This window comes from Idiotropiscis lumnitzeri, chromosome 11 (assembly GCF_059441095.1).
Source record: "Idiotropiscis lumnitzeri isolate Australia: NSW breed Sydney's pygmy pipehorse chromosome 11, RoL_Ilum_1.0, whole genome shotgun sequence".
NCBI lineage: Eukaryota > Metazoa > Chordata > Actinopteri > Syngnathiformes > Syngnathidae > Idiotropiscis > Idiotropiscis lumnitzeri.
Window position 1 is genome coordinate 181,578 of NC_142401.1, and position 17,583 is coordinate 199,160.

The 17,583-nt window shown below is 47.6% G+C and overlaps 2 protein-coding genes across 4 annotated transcripts; one reads left to right on the plus strand and one right to left on the minus strand.

Moving 5' to 3' along the window:
* The first annotated feature begins 3,286 nt into the window (after nt 1–3,286).
* LOC148326614 (keratin, type II cytoskeletal 8-like) lies at nt 3,287–6,064 on the plus strand. The gene is made up of 9 exons (XM_088308793.1): nt 3,287–3,714; nt 4,166–4,374; nt 4,468–4,528; nt 4,606–4,701; nt 4,824–4,988; nt 5,066–5,191; nt 5,281–5,501; nt 5,591–5,646; nt 5,726–6,064. Exons 1-9 carry the CDS (start codon nt 3,376–3,378, stop codon nt 5,872–5,874), a joined length of 1,422 nt encoding a protein of 473 aa, XP_088164919.1. The 5' UTR covers nt 3,287–3,375; the 3' UTR covers nt 5,875–6,064.
* A 4,257-nt stretch (nt 6,065–10,321) lies between these two features.
* tgm2b (transglutaminase 2b) lies at nt 10,322–17,440 on the minus strand. 3 transcript variants are annotated; one of them, XM_088309875.1, is made up of 13 exons: nt 17,223–17,440; nt 15,469–15,648; nt 14,245–14,463; nt 13,946–14,064; nt 13,617–13,745; nt 13,381–13,558; nt 13,139–13,271; nt 12,739–12,845; nt 12,420–12,659; nt 12,083–12,358; nt 11,401–11,561; nt 11,199–11,335; nt 10,322–10,793 (listed from the first exon to the last, which is right to left on the minus strand). In XM_088309875.1, exons 1-13 carry the CDS (start codon nt 17,230–17,232, stop codon nt 10,643–10,645), a joined length of 2,040 nt encoding a protein of 679 aa, XP_088166001.1. In that variant the 5' UTR covers nt 17,233–17,440; the 3' UTR covers nt 10,322–10,642. The 3 variants fall into 3 exon arrangements, 2 of the variants coding, with proteins under 2 accessions (XP_088166001.1, XP_088166002.1); XR_015845860.1 differs by lacking the exon at nt 10,322–10,793 and having other exon boundaries at nt 11,202–11,335; nt 11,401–11,557; XM_088309876.1 differs by lacking the exons at nt 10,322–10,793; nt 11,199–11,335; nt 11,401–11,561 and adding an exon at nt 11,573–11,709.
* Nucleotides 17,441–17,583: the final 143 nt, after the last annotated feature.

The following is a 17,583-nucleotide window of genomic DNA, read 5'->3' on the forward strand; positions in this document are numbered from 1 at the left end:
TCTCCTGTTTGTCTTGTTTTCGCATGAGAAATACTTTCACGAAGGCCATTGCATCGCAAGGAGACGGTCATGCTTGTTTTTTTTTTACACAAACACCAGCATATGACGTTGAAGATGAACACGTCAGGACTAGAGAAAGAGTCGTAAATACAGTTACACAAAGTTACACGAATTGCACAGCAAGGCAAGACAATTTGATTTATTCTGCTCATTTCATGCACACGGCAACTTCACACCAGCAGAGACGCAACCGCTCTGAGCATTTGCAAACACAGCCGTTAACAACATTCAAAAGCAAAGAAGAGGAAGGGCCAGTGTCAAGTCTAAGACTGAAGTAATATGTTCTCATCTGTTTCTGAGCCTTTTGAGGGAAGAAAGACGTTGCAATAATCAAGTCGAATTGAGATTGAAGCATGGACAAGTTTCTCCCGGTCTGATTGGAGCATGCAGCCCTTCAGTCTGGAGATGTTTTTGAGACTGATTTGATATGATTGCTGCAGGTCAGGTCTGAGTTTATCAGAACCCCGAGATTTCGGACTTGGTCGTTGGTTTCTTCCAGTCTTCTCTAACAGCAATCCTCTTTGCTTTATCGCTGAAAGCAATGACCTTGGTTTTTTTGGGGGAAATTTTGGTTCATCCGTCTGTGAATTTGCTCAAGACGGAGACACAATACGTTGATTGAACTGCTGCTGCAAGTTCCATCCAAGCTGTTATTACGAGGGGACGTGTCTAAACACGCTTAGAGGAGGAGAGTAAGCTATTTCCTTCTTGTTTTATTAACAGGATCTTCATTTTCCCCGAGGGCTGAGTATTATTTATGGAATTAAAAATAGGTTAACTTAAAATAACGCCTGTCGAGGCGCATGCCAAACACTACAAATAGTATCTCTAACTTCCTTCCGCCTTTTGCTAGACGATGACACACGACGAATGAGAAAATCAGTGATCCAGCTTCTTTCATAAAAGATAAAGATAAAGATGTCCTTTATTAGTCCCACAATGGGGAAATTTGGCAGCTGGCTATCGTATTCTGTTGCCGGTCATTCCCAATGGAATGAGTGCTCCCATTGGATGTTAGACGGCGGCACGGTGGTTGACGGGTTCGCACGATGGCCTCACAGTGCAGCGGTCGTGGGTTCCATCCTGGCTCCGGCCTTCCAGTGTGGAGTTTTCATGTTCTCCCCGTGCCAGCCTGGGTTTCCTCCAGGTACTCCGGTTTCCTCCCACATTCCAAACACATGCATGGCAGGTTGATTGGACACCCTGAATTACCCCCAGGTGTGATTGTGAGCACGGATGGTTGTTTGTCTTTGTGAGCCCTGCCATTGGCTGACGGCCAGTTCAGGGTGTGTATTTTTTGACTTGGGATTTGGGACTGAGGTTCAATTCTTGCTTGAGACGACAATAAAGTGACACTAGTTTTGGGAGAGATAAGCTAGTCTGCTTCCTGATGAATGTCAAGAGTAAAACATCAACCCAGCTGAGCTCAGCGATGCATCGTTGTTTGTGAACGCCATCACTGCGTCATCGGCAACGTGCGAGTCTTGAACAAATCATTCAAAACTTGCGAGCCATTGCGATGACTTTTACTGACTTTGTCGCAATCGATGTTTCTACCGAGTTTGCTAACTGCAAAGAAGAACGTAGGCAGCATGACGCTATTTTATGAGCGCTATTCCAACGGCGTTTGAATTTGTGGAGTACATCATACATGCAAATATTTGCATGCACTGACTCGGTGACTCAAACGCATGATGGTCTTTTTCTGAAGAAACGAGGGCCAGTCCGAAGAATTGTGATTTTCATCACTTTTGTGGCAACGCAAAATGGATTTCATTGTGTGAAAAAGTCCAAATAAACTAGAAAAAGTCTACGACGAGCTCAACAACATTCTTAACCTGTTATTTGTTCTGCTTTTTAAGCCAAATGTTGTCCTTTGGTGACCGTAACTAAAAAGTGCGACAGAATGCATTACGATCCCGAGACAGAAATATTGAATTGTAACTTTTTAGATGACACTAGCTTTTCATTAAAAACGTCATTTTGGTGGAAAGCGACAGCGGCCACTCCGATGTTCGGCATGAATGCTGGAAACGGCGAGTAGTCGAGGGGACGCATGTCACACGTCTCACTCGGCAAACTGAGATGGCGTCGAGAATTTCACACGGCCGTGCCAGGCTGACAGCATCAATCACATTTTGCAATCGTCATGCGCTTTGCTCACAGCAGCCGTTCAGGTCACATGCGCGCCCAAAAGCCATACATTATCTGCTGAATGTTAAAGCTGCAAGAGATTTCACGGCCTGCTGTCACTGGCTTTCAACACAAATTGTTTTGTTTTTTTTGCTGGTTGAGCCCAATGACGCCAAACGCAAAGTCTGCATTATAGACTTCCAACGCATACACGGCCATCATTTTGCAGGTTTTGCAACATTATTTTGTCATTTGTGCTCATGAGCAACATGCGAGGACCAAAGCAACTCATTCGGAACCGCTCTGGCTTTAACGGACTCTGTAGTTGTCTTGGGTTCATTTGAGAAATGTGCAACTAATGAGAACACATTTTGAATGATCATATTCCAAAGGTGATGAGTAGAAGTTCAAACAATGCCCCGCCCTTCAGCTATGTCAGCTATTTTGTTTGTTTTACAAATTCATGTGAGCGCGCTTCCCTCGACGTGTGCCACTGGAGCAAACACGAAGCGTGTCGTTTTTTTTTTTTCTTTCAGCCCGGCCAATAAATGCCAAGATCTTTGCTCACGAAACTCGCCCATCCTTTAAAGTGGTCAGTCAGGGTTGTCTGGCTGGCTTTTCTTTTCTTTTCTTTTCTTTCCGAGTGGCCGGGCCTCTTTGCACCCGGGCTGAACCCGGTTCATTGGATCCCAACTTGTGAAAATGGAGAAAAGACATTCATTGCATTCTATGATGCGAACGAACAAAAGATGAGAACAAGCGTGCACGCCTCCAAGTTGCAACTACCGAGTCGAGATTTCTCGCTTGCAGATGATCTAATATTAGTTTTGTTTGTTTGTTTGCATCCAACTGATGTTCCAATGAAAACTTTCTATGAGGACACTTTCTTAAAAGCAAGGAGTGTCCGTGTTTATTGAAGAAGCGCATTTTACGTGTTTTCAGGACTGGAAAGTCCTGTTTTTCAGAGCTAGAGGAATGTAAGGTGGGAGGGAGTCAGCTTGGCCAGTCAACGTGTGAGGACAGGTCGTAATGGGGAGGGTCCTCACTCCGCCCCCAACAGCTCAGCCGGGCCATAAAAGCCAGCGGACCTTTCAGCCCAACACTCAGAGGGACTCGACTTTCATTTGAAGCCTGCACATCTTCAGTTCTCTGCTCCCACGTGACCACCTCTACAACGACAAGATGATGTCCAGGAAGTCCTACTCAGTCGCCGGCTCCAGCAGCGGCTCCAGGAGGTCCTTTGCAGGGCCCCAAGCCGGCTTCAGAACTAGCTACACTCTTGGTTCCTCTGCTGGCGGTTTTGGTGCTAGTGGTTTTGGTGCTGGCGCATCCATGAGCTCCAGCTCCATGGTTGGTGGAGGTTTCGGCTTTGTGGCTCCACAAATCACCGCTGTCACAGTGAACCAGAGTCTGCTGGCCCCCCTGAATCTGGATATTGACCCCAGCATCCAGGCTGTCCGCACTCAGGAGAAGGAGCAGATCAAGACCCTCAACAACCGCTTCGCTTCCTTCATTGACAAGGTTGGAAAATGTGTTTTTTTTCTTTTTCTTGATTAGTTCTGAAATACAGTTTTTACTGCTGGCCTTTATCTTTGGCGCGCCACGACGATTGTGATTGGCTTTTTAAACAACAGTCACACATCCCGCAAACATTTGTGATTATTTTTGGGCTTTTGTTGTGCCTACCTGGCTGAAGCATGGGACACAAATTCCTCGACCTCAAAATCTCGAGTCGTGTTCATATAAGGTCTCACTCACCGAGTTGAAATGTTGCAACAGTCGGGTGTGGCTATTCACATAGGGAGGCTGAATTCACAGCCACGGTGGTAAAGCTCAAAGGATCATGCTAAACCCAGCACGAATATATGATCTGAAACACTGTTCACTGAAATAAAACATCAAATGAATTCTTCATGTAACTCAATGAACTTTGAATATAAACACAAACTTGTGTGGCGCTGTGTCCTTCCAGGTGCGTTTCCTGGAGCAGCAGAACAAGATGCTGGAGACCAAGTGGAACCTCCTGCAGGACCAGACCACAACCCGCTCCAACATCGACGCCATGTTTGAAGCCTACATTGCAAACTTGCGCAGGCAACTCGATGGGCTGGGCAGCGAGAAATCCAAGCTGGAGGGAGAACTGAAGAACATGCAGCTCCAGGTGGAGGACTTCAAGAGAAAGTGAGTGCACAGTACGGTACATTCGATCCATTGTGGAGATTTTTTTTGGAGGAGATAAAGCTGACTCAATGATGTATTATCCTGCGTCCAAAGGTACGAAGATGAAATCAACAAACGCACAGCTGCAGAGAATGAATTTGTGGTCTTGAAGAAGGTGGGAATTAATTTCTATTGCGTTGCTTCTCCAAACCACTTTGAACCTATTTTAAGGCTTTCCAATCATGGTTGCAGGATGTGGATGCTGCGTACATGAACAAGGTGGAGCTGGAGGCCAAATGCGATGCTCTTCAGGATGAAATCAACTTCCTCAGAGCCGTCTATGAGGCTGTATGTCAACACCATTTTCTCTATCGGTCCTAATCTCGCCCTGACGGTGCACATGCTGGTTTTGTCACTGCTTGACGCTTGCCACAAACTTGATTCTTTTGCAACAATCTGTGCTTGCGCAGGAGCTTCGGGAGCTGCAGTCCCAGATCAAGGACACGTCCGTCATTGTGGAGATGGACAACAGCCGCAACCTGGATATGGATGCGATTGTGGCTGAAGTGCGTGCTCAGTATGAGGACATCGCCAGCCGCAGCAAGGCGGAAGCAGAGGCCTGGTACAAACAGAAGGTCAGAGCGATCCTTTCTGGTGCTTTTCCCAATACACCACACATTCAATGTGCGTGGCGTTCCATTTCCCACAACAGTACGAGGAGATGCAGAGCTCTGCCGGACAGTACGGTGACGACCTTCGCACAACCAAGGCTGAGATTGCTGAGCTGAACCGCATGATTGCCCGTCTTCAGAATGAGATTGAGGCTGTCAAGGGGCAGGTACAGAAGATGTCCAGAGCATCCAAGAATAACTTATTGCTGACGACAGCGGCAAAGAGCTTCTTTCATCGGTGCTAACCTTTGCGCAGAGGGCCCAACTTGAGGCTCAGATTGCAGAGGCGGAGGAGCGCGGTGAGTTGGCCGTCAAGGATGCTAGGCTCCGCATCAAAGATCTGGAGGAGGCTCTTCAGAGAGCCAAGCAGGACATGGCCCGCCAGGTGCGTGAATACCAGGAACTGATGAACGTCAAGATGGCCCTGGACATTGAAATCGCCACCTACAGGAAACTGCTGGAAGGAGAGGAGAACAGGTCGGGTCATCATTTGCTAATGTCAAACGCTATTTCTTAGATTTATTATTGGTCCGCATTTAATAATAAAATCATTGTGCCATTATTAGACTGGCCTCTGGACCCGCCAGCGCAACTATTCATGTACAGCAGTCCTCAGGTGGCGGTAGGTTTTCCCTTTTCAACAGTTCTTGCGCTTAATGCTCCCAAACAAACAGAACCAAACATTGTCTCTTCTATTTCAGGATTCGCCAGCTCCAGCTCTGCTGGTGGTTTTGGTTTCGGTGGCAGCAGCTTGGCGGGTGGGTTCGGTGGCAGCAGCTTGGCGGGTGGATACGGCGGTTCTATCACAAAGTCCAGCTTGTCCACGACCAGCTCCAGAAGATACCTTTAAAAAAGAGAGTCCCTCTTGCCTTCAGTGTGTCCAACGTCAATGAAAGGCCCAAATGAACCGTTCTCTTAAACAGTCTATAGTTGTGTCTCAGAATCATTCCAAAGAGTTTCTAAAACTATTTGGAAAGTCCCTCGTAGAAAGACCATATGAGTGATGACTTCTGGAATGGCAATAAACGCATCTGAACACACGGTTCCTTCTTTTCCTTTTGAACAAAAACATCTTCTGCTATCCTACTCGTTACATGTTCTTGCTTACGACAAACAAAGTGCTGTCTGTGACATCTGCGCCAGGGTAGCGGAGACCGAGAGGTCGGACACGGAAGCATTCTGCTATTGATGTTCAAGCTAACGATAAATTAGTTACCAAAGATGCTTCTGGATAACTGGAGAAGCTCTGGGCTGCTCTGATATGACCGACTCTGACTTTTTTGTCGCCTCTGTGGCCTTTATACAGTCACACGTTTGGATATTTCATAAATTGTTGGGTCACGCAAAATCAAACATCACCGTTGAACCATTGGCCAAACGTTCACAAATGGCAAAATGTTGAAATGGCAAATAACGCCCTGATATTCTTTTTTTTTCTGCAAGATTTCATTTTCAATTCATTAGTTTTCCCAAAACACGTTGATTCCAAGAGTTGCATAAGAGCATGTTGGTGCCTTGCGAGCATGTTGAAAAGTTTTCCGCATACGACACAATTGTCTTGCTGATGACAATTTAGTGTCTGACTTTCCAACTTCTGACATGATTGACTTGCTGCAAGGAATTGTCCAACAATCGCCCAAAAGTGCACCTGAGGATTTCTTCGATGATGTGCTTCACGTGTTGAAGATGACAACACACTCCTGCTTTTCTCGCTCACTTGACATGAGCAGGCCTCGTTTCAATGATACCAATAAGTAACCATCCAATCAGGTCGTAAATATCTTCATTGTTCCCATTTCGCACTCTTCACGGCTGGCGCCATTCAACAACTCGGCCGGGCGTGGCTTTCGATTTCACAGGCAGATTTCCGTGGGTTGCGTTTGGCTGAATTTTTTGTTGCGGGAAATGCACTTGACAGCAACGAGGCCTTTGCAGATTAAGACAGAAATGATTGCATGTTTCTAAGCACCGATTATTTTGTCTTGCTCGGCAGTGAGGGATCGTTTCAAATAGCGAAAAGTTCGCTTGCCTCTCCCTCTTCTGCTTAACTGAAGCACTCGTGTCAGCGTCTCTGTCACTGTTCTAACGCGTAACAAAAGAAAACCAGTTGGTCTTGTTTGCAAACGTTTGGCCGGTGTCCACATGCCTAAATCAGCCCATTCACCGCACGTTACTACTTTATCGTAGGATGCAAGCAAAGAAGGATGCAAACTCCATCTTTGCTTTGAATGGATCGTATTATATCGCTCGACAAACTTAAAAGGAGGAGTAAAAAAGAAACCATGTTGCGATAGTTCAGGTGAGACGTCAGCTCGTCGGTTCTTTTGATTGAGGGTCAAAATGAAAAAATGTTAAAAAAAAAAAATAAAACAGCTGCTGTACTATTCCAGCAAGTTCAGCCATTTGCTGCAGCACTGCAAGACCGTGCCGGCGGGTTTGCACAACCAATATTGAAAACTGCTGGACAGGGAGGGAGCGAGGCGCGGAGCCGTCGATGCGGCTGTCAAGAGGCGCGGAGACGTTGACGAGCCGAAGATGATGAATGTTCCCAGTTGCACAGCTTAGCACGTTACAAGTTACTCCAAAGTGGACATTGTAAGGCGAAAGGCAACGTTGTCTTCACACAGAATCCGACTGTCCAAAAAAAAAGAAATAAAAGCAACATCGGAAGGCAATTCAGTTTATAGAATATCTTGTGCATACGAAATGAGCTCAACGTTGAGGAAGAAGCGCCGAGGGCATCGACTGGACGAATGTTGCGCAACCAAAACGACTTGTTTGATACTTGCCATCGTAGCTCACAAAGACAGAATTTGTTGTCTTTTCAAATGTGGAATTTGCGACGTTAAACGGGACTGAAAATGTCACTTATGATATTGAAGCTTCAGCCGTTCTCCTTTGCCAGTCAGACAGTCCGCAAGAAGCTCAACGGCCACTTAAGCGTTTCAACTAAAAAAAAAAAAACAACCACCAATTGCACTTTTCACAATTGTGCTTTGTGAGCGAGTCTGTGCGTGATGCAAACTGGTTCAAGCGAAATGACTGCTTAGCACGTCCGCCTCACAGCGCAGAGGTGTCGGGTTCGATTCCTTGCGTGCTCCTCCCCGTGCCTGCGTGGCTTTTCTGTGGGTACTCCGGTTTCCTGCCACACTCCAAAAACATGCATGCGAGGTGTGATTGTGAGCGCAAGTGCTTGTTTGTCGTTGTGTGTCCTGCGATTGGCTGCCGACCAGTTCAGGCCGTGTCCCGCCGACTGCCCGGAGACGGCTCGGAGAGGTTCCAGCACATGCGCGACTCTCCTGACGAAAAGCGCAACGTGGATGAATGAAATGTTGCATGAATGCTGAAGAAATTTTGCAACGTTGATTCATAATCGCGGTCGCTCCAAATCTTTGAGCGAGCGATAGAACCGACAAAAAAGATTTTTGGGCTTCTTGAATTTGTTGCTGATGGATTGTTGTTGGTATTTCACCTTCAATTCTTCTCAGTTGAACAGCATTGTGATTGGGATTTATTGCTTTGTGCTAGAGCACCCCCTAGCGTTCTTCAAGAGGACACACGGCTGTCACAAATGCTTCCAAGTGGATCCGATTGTTTGTTCTTTACAGTGGCTGCGGTTTGAAAGTCATCAATCTCATCTGCCGGCAGTCACGACACCCAACAGTGCCTTTTTTTTTGTTTCACGCTACGCTGTCTGCCAACTTTGACTGCTTGATGAATTTGGACATGCGACGGACCGCGACCGGCGAGCTAACCGTCCAAATCCAAATCCTAATATTTACTGCGCTCGAGGAAAGTCAAGTCGTGGGGGAGGTGCGCTGAGTGTTGAACCACATGATCTCGGGTGGCGATGACGATGCCATGCTCAAAGGCACTTTGGCAGTTGCCAGCAAGCAGACCAACATTTCTGCCATTTGGTTGAACTTTTTGTCCATAGTGGAACTCAAACCGGTTGACTCTGAATCCAAACTCTGCAATCTTTTACAGAGACCAGTTTGGGGCATTCCAGAGTTGGAATACATTTTTTTGTGCCCCCCAGTTTCAAATTCTGTAATTTATTTTATTTTCTTTTTTGATTTTTGATTTGAGAAGATCCTCTCACAAGGCACTGAAGAGGCCGGTGTGGCTAATAGAAATCGGTGAGGGAACGTTGCCTCCGTGGACTTCCAGTATAAGAGCGGGTCTTCCGTACGTGCAACGTGTCCTGCTGACGTATAGCGCTGCACCTCTGAGTGCGGATATTTAACGCAAAGTAACGCGCCAATAACTCGATGCTTGTTTTGAGCGTGCATCCTGTTGACAGATGCGCTTCCTTATGAACACAGTTTGGCGCGCGACCGGATTCCGGTAGTGGTCACGTGACTTTCTTAAAGCGGTACGCGCACCGACACGGGGTTTGTCCTGGAAGCTCGGCGCGCGCATCGACGCCTCGGTGTCGTTGGACCCATCACTACAATTCCCCTTAAGTTAACCTTGATGCTTCCCTTTAGCGTCTTTATTTTCAAATTTAACACATCGTCAACGATCGGGCAACTCCGTGTCATGTTTGGGCGCTCTGGCGTCACGTCGAATTCTTTTTCTTTTCATTTTTTTTTTTCCTCCCCAGCACGGGTGCGAGTTGGTGGCGTTCCCTCCAGCGCCAGACGTCCTCGTACGGTTCCACTTAAGACGATACAAAACACTATTCCACTTTATTTCTCGAGCGCATTTGCCACCTGCTGCCGCTTGTAACGAAGCGCTTTTCAGTGTCATCGAAATTGGCAGCAAATTAGAACACAGATGAAAACACACGTACAGTAGCGACCAGATTTTGTTTCACTTCTCCCTGTCTACGCTTTTGGAATCCTAATTTTTTTCTCTCGGGTTCGCCTCAGAACGCGACATGCCGAAGTCATAAACTTGTATTTTCGAAAATAAGCTCATGTTGAATTTGGATTTCAAATTGTCATGTGTAAAGTTGTAACATATTGCGCTTGATTTTGTGTGTTTGCAGAGAGCGCTGTGTGATGAAAACCATCGAACGAATGTAACATTGGAAAGCGTCTCCGCTTGCGCAATGAATTGCACATTTTCACGACTCCAAATGACTTTGTGAACGTGCGATGACATTCTGCCACGCTTACGAAATCCCAAAGTGCCTTGCAAACTTCATTTTGAGCCAATCACTTTGTTTTGAAATGAGAACCGCGCAGAAGTCACAGAATGATTTGTGTTCTTTGTAAATCACACTCGTAATTCATTCTTAGTTGCGTTGGATGTTTGTGCAAAGGAGAAAACAAAACAAAACAGCCACAGCATTTTTGTTTGCAAATGAGTTTATATATCAAGAACGCGTTTGAACGATGCTCATTGTTGCACTTAAAAAACATTCGGTCAAATGTCTCTTGGTCTTCAATTTCATATTTGAAAGAATGTTGAAAATTTGCATTTTATAGACAAAAATATCACAAGCTAAACTATTCTCGGGTCACATTACACTTTTCTATTATTATGAAGAAAAAAAAAGAAACTTTCTTGGGCTAAATTTTATGTGCTGCAAAATGAAGCCGCTTGGTGAAGGCTTTGTTTGTTTTTTTGTTTTTTTTTGTCTCCTGAAAGCAACTCAAGACGTCCTTTGATTACTTTCCAATGATGACGTTTTTGTGGCCCTTGACGTGACGCAATTTGCTGCTGTCAAAATCCACCACCAGCTTTCGGAGTCCGCTGTGCGTGGGAGTGAAGTACATTTTCACCTTGGCGTCTTGGCCGGGTCCGATCGTGGCGTTCAGCCTGCGGGCCAAAGCAAATGTTAGTGGCGAGCGATCTCACACACCAAAGGTCGAGGTGACGAGTTGCCATTCGTGCAACGATGGCCGCTTTTTCAACAGACGAGAGCAAACTTGTTTGAATTGCTCACACTTCAAGGATTGATCAGCGAAGAAGTCAGTCGCCGATTGATTAAGATCAAAGTTAACGTCCGTCCACGGCAGTTGTGGGAAGCAATAAAGTCCAAATACTTTGTTAGTCCTCTGTTTGCAATTGATGAAAGCAAAAGAAAAACTCTTTCCTCGGGTGCAGAGGCTTCTCGTATGTCAACCGTTCACAGATCGTATTTATCGGGTCGTACTTTCAACGGTTAGGAGAAAATGTTTTTGCGTGTCAATGCCACACCGGACATGTCGGCGTCTTTCGAACCTTTCCGAGATGACCTTTCCGCCAGTCAGGTTGGCTCCTTCCATGCTGAAGCGACAATTCTCCAAAGGCTCCGGCAACGGATTCGTGAGCGTGATCTCGGCTGCCAGTTTGCGATTCTCTTTGGGTTCCCCCACAATCTGCAAAAGACACCCGAGAAAGTCGAAAGACGAGCTTCCTCGTCACAACTCATTGCCGCACTCACTCGGACTCCAATCTCAGGATCGTCCAGCGCGACGTTTCTCACTGCCAGCGTTGCTTCCCGGGTGGCGTAGTCGACGAGCAACGCTGCCAGGCGGATCGTGTTGTCCTCCGTCAGCAGGCCGCCATATTTGCCGTAGTTGAGCCTGAGCGGAACCTTCCTGGCTGGGAGAAAATAAGACGTCAGTGTATTTTATCGCTTGACTCACCTGCAAATGACACCATTGGCGTTGGTCTTCTTATTTTGGAGTCAATTCAAATCTTTTGCACTCCCCGCCTCGCTTCCTCGCATTTGGCTCCTCCAACCCAAAACCTTGACATGATCACAAGGTTGCATGGATTAATAAGTCATAAAAAGCCCTTTGCAAATTTGGTTTATTGCCCCCCCCCCCCAAAAAAAAATAAAATAAAATGGTGATATACGTGTGTTTTCAGAGGAAAAAAGGTTCAACGATTCCAAGAAAGTTGCAATTTAATGAACATGAGAAAATAATGTGGCGCAGGCTCAGGCCATTCGGGTGCTGCCACAAACTCCTTAAGAAACGTCAGGAATACATTTTGATTGTCAACACTATTCTCCTCCCGATTGAGAACACCTGCTGTTGATCAGGATCGTGTGTTGTTGTTTTTTTGTGTGTTTTTTTTCCCCAAACTCAGCAAGCGATGCCAATGTGACGCTTGCTCACCTCCACTGGGTGGCAGCTCAACGTTGAGCAAATCTTTGAAGCCGCAGTTGCCTCCCTGGAAGCCGTTATACGACACGGCGCACGAGCCGAAGAGCAGGCGGCACTTTTTGTCACTTTGCGTGTTGTTGCTGACCACAGCGAACACGTCAAAGTCGCAGCCCTTCCTCATCTCGGGGGACACTTTGATGCTCACGCTCAGGCCTTCGTTGTCCTTCAGCTGCAGAAGCTTGTTTTGGTGCTCGGCCTTCTTGAAGGCCTCCCGCTCCTCATCCGAGCCTGACAAATGAAACGATTTGGAAACGAATGGACTCGAGCCTTCGCGTCGCGCCTCGAGTACCTTCGAGATGCTTGTAGAGATGCGTGATGTCTTCTCGGTGGTCGCTGCCGACGCCCTTGGTGCTGATTTTCTTGCCCACCAGTTGGGTCGAGGTGACTTTGGATGCGCTGCCGTCGTTCTTCTTCATGACGGTGACCACGTCAGCGTTGACTTCGGCGAAGACAAAGGGGGCGTCGTACTTGTACGTGAGCTGGCCCTCCTTGATGGCCCGGACCGAGACGGGCCCGCAGCAGAACACTCCTGCGAAGGACAAACGCGTTGATGCGCGCTGACTTGTTCCGCACGTTCGCCGGATGTCGTCATCCAACGCGTTGGTTACCGTCACTTTTTTCTTGCGGCGTCGGGTCACTGGCTTGCCAGCCGTTGTAAGCGGAACCCGTCAAGTCCGGTCGGGTCATCCAGCTCTCCACCCAGCAGTGATAATTCCTGCACGATGCACAAAATGCGACACGGTTGCTTCTCGGCTGCGACGAACGTGAATTCAAGCGTGAGAGCGGCTGCTGCCCTGCGATTGGCTGGCAACCAGGTGAGGGTGTGACCCCGCCTACTGGCCAAAGACGGCTTCAAGAGGCTCCAGACCCTCGCGAACCTCGTGAGGAGAAGCGCAACTGGTCATGGACGGATATTTTTATGGTTCAACGGGCACGCTGCCTTTTGGCCAAACTTATATGAATAAAAAAACATAAGAAAAATCTGAAATAATGTTGCACAATGCCTACCAGATCATTTCTTTGGATCGGAGGAGTTCGCCATTCTCGTTGATGTAGCGTTCAATCACCAGGTTTCTGTTCACGTCATGTGCGGAGTAGTAGTTGGTGACGACTCTGCACGGGATGCCGAGCGCTCTGGAAACTATAACGTCATCCACGCGTGAGCGTTGCGCTCCTGCACCCGCATCAAAATGGAGCGGACGACCCGTCCGCGTGGGGCAAAATGTCGCTTTGTGCGATCTGGATCTTACTTGAGCAGGCGACGGCGGCGAACACCCAGCACTGTCCGAAACGAACGGGCTGACAAGCTTGCGTGTCCCAGTGGCGCAGAATCTCCACGCTGCCCGTCCAGAACATGGGGCTCACGCCGCCGTCAAAGTCGCCGGTCCAGTTTCCCAGCAGAAGACCTTTGTCATCGTTACAATTCACCTACGAGGTCGAAGGAGTGAAAAAAAAGATCATCAATTCTTCCAAACGGTCGACTCACCATGGCGCTGAGAACTCTGGACACGTAGATGGGATTCCTTCTGCCTGAGCAGTCTTTGCCTGGATGACGCAGACATTTGGGATTCATATCCAAAATCCTCAAACACACGTCCAGGATTCCGCTTTCAAACTGTGCGGGAAGACAAAAAAGTGAACGACATTTTGTTTTGGAAGCCACGATGCTTCAATCAGCTTCACATGCGTCACATGCTGGCAATGTCGAGAGTGAAAACGACGATTTTGGTGAAATCGCGATCGTGCATTTCTTTGGCTTCCAACCACAAACGAGCTCATGCGAGCGTGACGTGACTTCGGAGTTGATGTTGGCACCTGGCCAAAGTTCCACGGCGTCGCGATGGGATGTTTGGCATTGCCTCGAAAGATGATCCCATCCTGAGACAAGACGTATTCTTCCAAACTCTCCTTATCGTCCAGATAGACGGCATCGCCTGTCGCCAAGCAAACGAAATCAAACGCAAGCGGGAGGAACTTTGATGCACGATCATGCTCGAATTCGGTCACAATCAATCAATGGAGCGTCGAGCGATCCGACCGTCCACTTGACATGCACGTGAAATGAACGTGGCTCCATTTTGGCCAAAATGGCGACGCGAGGCTCCTTTGCCCACCTGAGCACCAAGGGTTGAACAGCAGGATGAAGGGAATGCGCGCCGCCTGTCCCAAGGTCAGGTTGTATCGTCCGATGGGGGCATCGGGGGCCGCGCAAAGGCAAAGCGCCACGGCGTCTCCGGGGGGGCCGACGACCGCCGCGCTCCAGCGCGACGTGTCGATGTTGGCAGAGAGGCCGAACGAGGCCCGGGTGCCAAATTCTTCGCAAGGTTGAGGACCTGAAAGAAAGACGAGGCAAGCATTTCAGTCTGGCCAACAAACGTTCCAACGGGCAGCGAAATGGAACCAAACGAAGTTGGGGCCGATGTTTTGGAACTCGTGTGGCCTTAAATGGTCAACGTTCACGTTCCCGTTGCGGTGGAAAGTTCCGTCAGCCGCGGTCTGGTCGGGCTCGCTTCCGGTACCCGGCCACTAAACCAAACGGCTCGTCGGCCGTCCGACTCGACAAAATACGCTTCACGAGAAATGGGCGCCGCTCTTATCAGGCCATAAACACGTCTCCTGTTGCCAAGCGGCACTTCCTGACCGTTTGTTCGTCTCATCAGCGACTGTCGGCGTGCGACATTAACAAAACGTTGGTCGAAGGAAATATTTTGCACCGCTATGAGAAAAGAATAGACGGCTTCAAGTAAATCAAAAAACAATAAAAAAAGGAAAGCAAGTCTGCGTTCTTCCTGTTCCTCTCGTTTCCTCTTTCCGTGTGTGAAGCGATAACAAGTTGTCGGCTCGCTCATGCAGACGGCGTGTCGGCAATTTCACGACTCTCCCAACAGGATGCAACCCCAAAAGGTCACTTTGCACCTTTCAAACTTGGAGCACGGTCCGGTGACTTTTCTGCTTTTGTACATTTTTGGGAGGGAAAATATTTAGCTCGGACTAAATAGTTCGAAGCTTAAAGAAATTTAAAAAAAAGTCATCTTGACGAGATTAAATAAATAAAAAAAAAAAAAAGAATGGAGACGTGCGTAAAACGTGACTGAAATGCGAATGTCGTTTGCGTCCGTGCGTCTTTTTATTTGGACCGTCGCTTCTGCTCGTCACACAACTGACGATGACGTTTTTGGGAGAGAGGTGGACTGCTCGCCATCCAATTGGACGGCGTTCACGCTCACAATTGGACAATTTCACGTCGTGTCAGAGGAAAGTCCACCCAACCACGGCGAGAACGAGGAACTTGCAACTCCATTTCAAACGGACAATTTCCTAATGGAGAAAGGCGTCACCTGTCTCGGCGACGCACTCGAGCGAGCTGAGTCCTGGCTGGAAACTTCCTGAGCGAAGGTACAAACTGATGGTGAACGCTTGACCCCTCCTCACAATCAGGCGGTCCACGCCGTTCAGGTCCGTGTAATGATCTGTGTTGTTGAAGTCGCACTCCAAATTCCAGCGATCGATGTCCAGAGCTTTAAAAAAAAAAAAAAACATTTGGCAAAAGCATGGCATTGGATTGCTTTGCGCTAAATTCAAGACAGCGGACGTTTGTTTTTAAGGTTTCTGAATGTTACAACAATTAATGTTTGACTTGCCATTTGAAATTTTATTGACTCAGAATTTTGCAATCTGCATTCTCCTCAGATTTTTTTTTTTTAATTAAAAAGATTTGTTCCGTGTGAAATTCAAACTCGACATTTTGATAGCTCGCTCTTGAGCACCGTCCAAAAAGTGAATCGTGACGTCGCGACGCCATCAAACAATCGAACAAATTTGCTGCTTTGTGACGACGTCTTCAATTCGGCCGCGCTGCGCTTGGTGTCGCCAAAAAACGATGATTCTGATCGACAGCACCGATGGCTTTAGGTGTCCCGAAACCAACGGTGGACCTTCGTTTCAAAAATGTCTTTCCTCCAATCAAAGCGTCTTCTAGTTTTCTTTTGAGTTTGCATTACAAGTACGTCGTAAGAAGTCTTAACTCAAATGCGTGTGTTACGTTGAGTTCGGGACTTTCCAAAAGGCGCCGTCATTTATTTCATGACGACAACGATGCACTGCAGGACTCTTTCACCAAAGAAGGTGGAGAACATTTACTTCCATTCCACACACGTACACACACTTAGGCACACACAGCCGCTCCTTCTCTCCCGGGTGAGCCATGCATGACGAAAACAATCCCACCCTCTGATTTCCTGCTCAGGCAATTTGCCGCTTTTCATGCTTTTTGGCCTCCCGCCAACTCAGGTCACTTCATGTTAAGTCGGAAAGTTAACAAGCCCGACGTCTGTTTTGCCGCCGTGGCTGCACACAAACACGAGCCGGCCACGACGGGTCAGCACGCATTTTCCGGCGCTTTTAATTGAAGCCAATGTGAGCACTTTGCTCCGGGCGGCTTTTGTGGAAACCGGAGCCACTCGAAACACAGAATCTCCTTGCCCGTATGCAACGTTTGCACAACACTCCCACACGTTTGTTATCATTGAGCTGTTACACACCAAGCGGCGCTTGAAAAAGAGCAGTTGAAGCCGGGCCGGCGTTGACCTTATAAGGCAAAAAAACAACAACATCCGTTTGCATTCATTTTAAACTCCAGAGGCTAAAAATAGATGACGCCATGTTCATAATTGTCCGCACTGACAATAAAGGTCAACGGCTGATTTGACTCTTTGGGAATGTTGGAATTCCTTCCAAGGGGGAAATGTGTGATGGGGGGGGGGGGGCTCTAAGCCACAGCTGCTCTGCTGCTATTCTCAGTTGTCTACTTTCAAAAGGTTCAAATGTCACATTGATTTATTATGATTAGGATTTGAACACGCATATTGAACATGCTCGGAGGAGTTCCGAGTGAATTCAGGACATGCAGAAAAAGTATTTTGTCGATTAAGAAAAAAAGAACAACGAAAGTGACATTCATGTTCAACATTTTTGACAGTAAATGCCTCAAAATTTGGATTGAGCTGAAATTTAAAGAGCGCAGTGAAAAGATGAGTCATGAATGGATGAAAAGTGGAGTGCTCATGAAGAAAAGCGAGTGACAATGTCTTACCTTGCGTCATGATTGCGTTTTGGAGGTCGAATGTCGCACGTGGAGCCCCTCAATGGAAATAAAGCGTCTCTTTGCCGTTATCTGCTCGTTATTCGGACTCCTCCCCACGGCCCCCGTGTGTCGAGGAGGCGGTACGCGACCCTCCCCTCCAATTCATACGAGGGGGCTGGGAAAGCCGTTTTCACGTTTGGGCTCGACTGGAACTCGCCTGCGCTCGAGTGAGCATTTTGTCGGCCGCTCGTTGGAATGATTCAACAATGACGTCAGGATGAAGCACAAACGGGATGGCAAATGGCGGCCACTCACGTCAATGGCACGGCGGCTTCCTTTACGCTCAAGTGAATGACGACCTTCGAAGACC

Bases quoted from the DNA above. Each gene is read 5' to 3' on its own strand.
- LOC148326614 (XM_088308793.1), top strand. From the start codon at position 3,376: ATGATGTCCAGGAAGTCCTACTCAGTCGCCGGCTCCAGCAGCGGCTCC. The intron at 4,375-4,467 runs GTGAGTGCACAG...CTGCGTCCAAAG, and splicing joins GTGGAGGACTTCAAGAGAAA to GTACGAAGATGAAATCAACA. The intron at 4,529-4,605 runs GTGGGAATTAAT...TCATGGTTGCAG, and splicing joins AATTTGTGGTCTTGAAGAAG to GATGTGGATGCTGCGTACAT.
- tgm2b (XM_088309875.1), bottom strand. The intron at 11,336-11,400 runs GTGAGTGCGGCA...TGTCTTTTGCAG, and splicing joins ATCCTGAGATTGGAGTCCGA to ATTGTGGGGGAACCCAAAGA. The intron at 10,794-11,198 runs GTTCGAAAGACG...TTTGGCCCGCAG, and splicing joins GGAAAGGTCATCTCGGAAAG to GCTGAACGCCACGATCGGAC.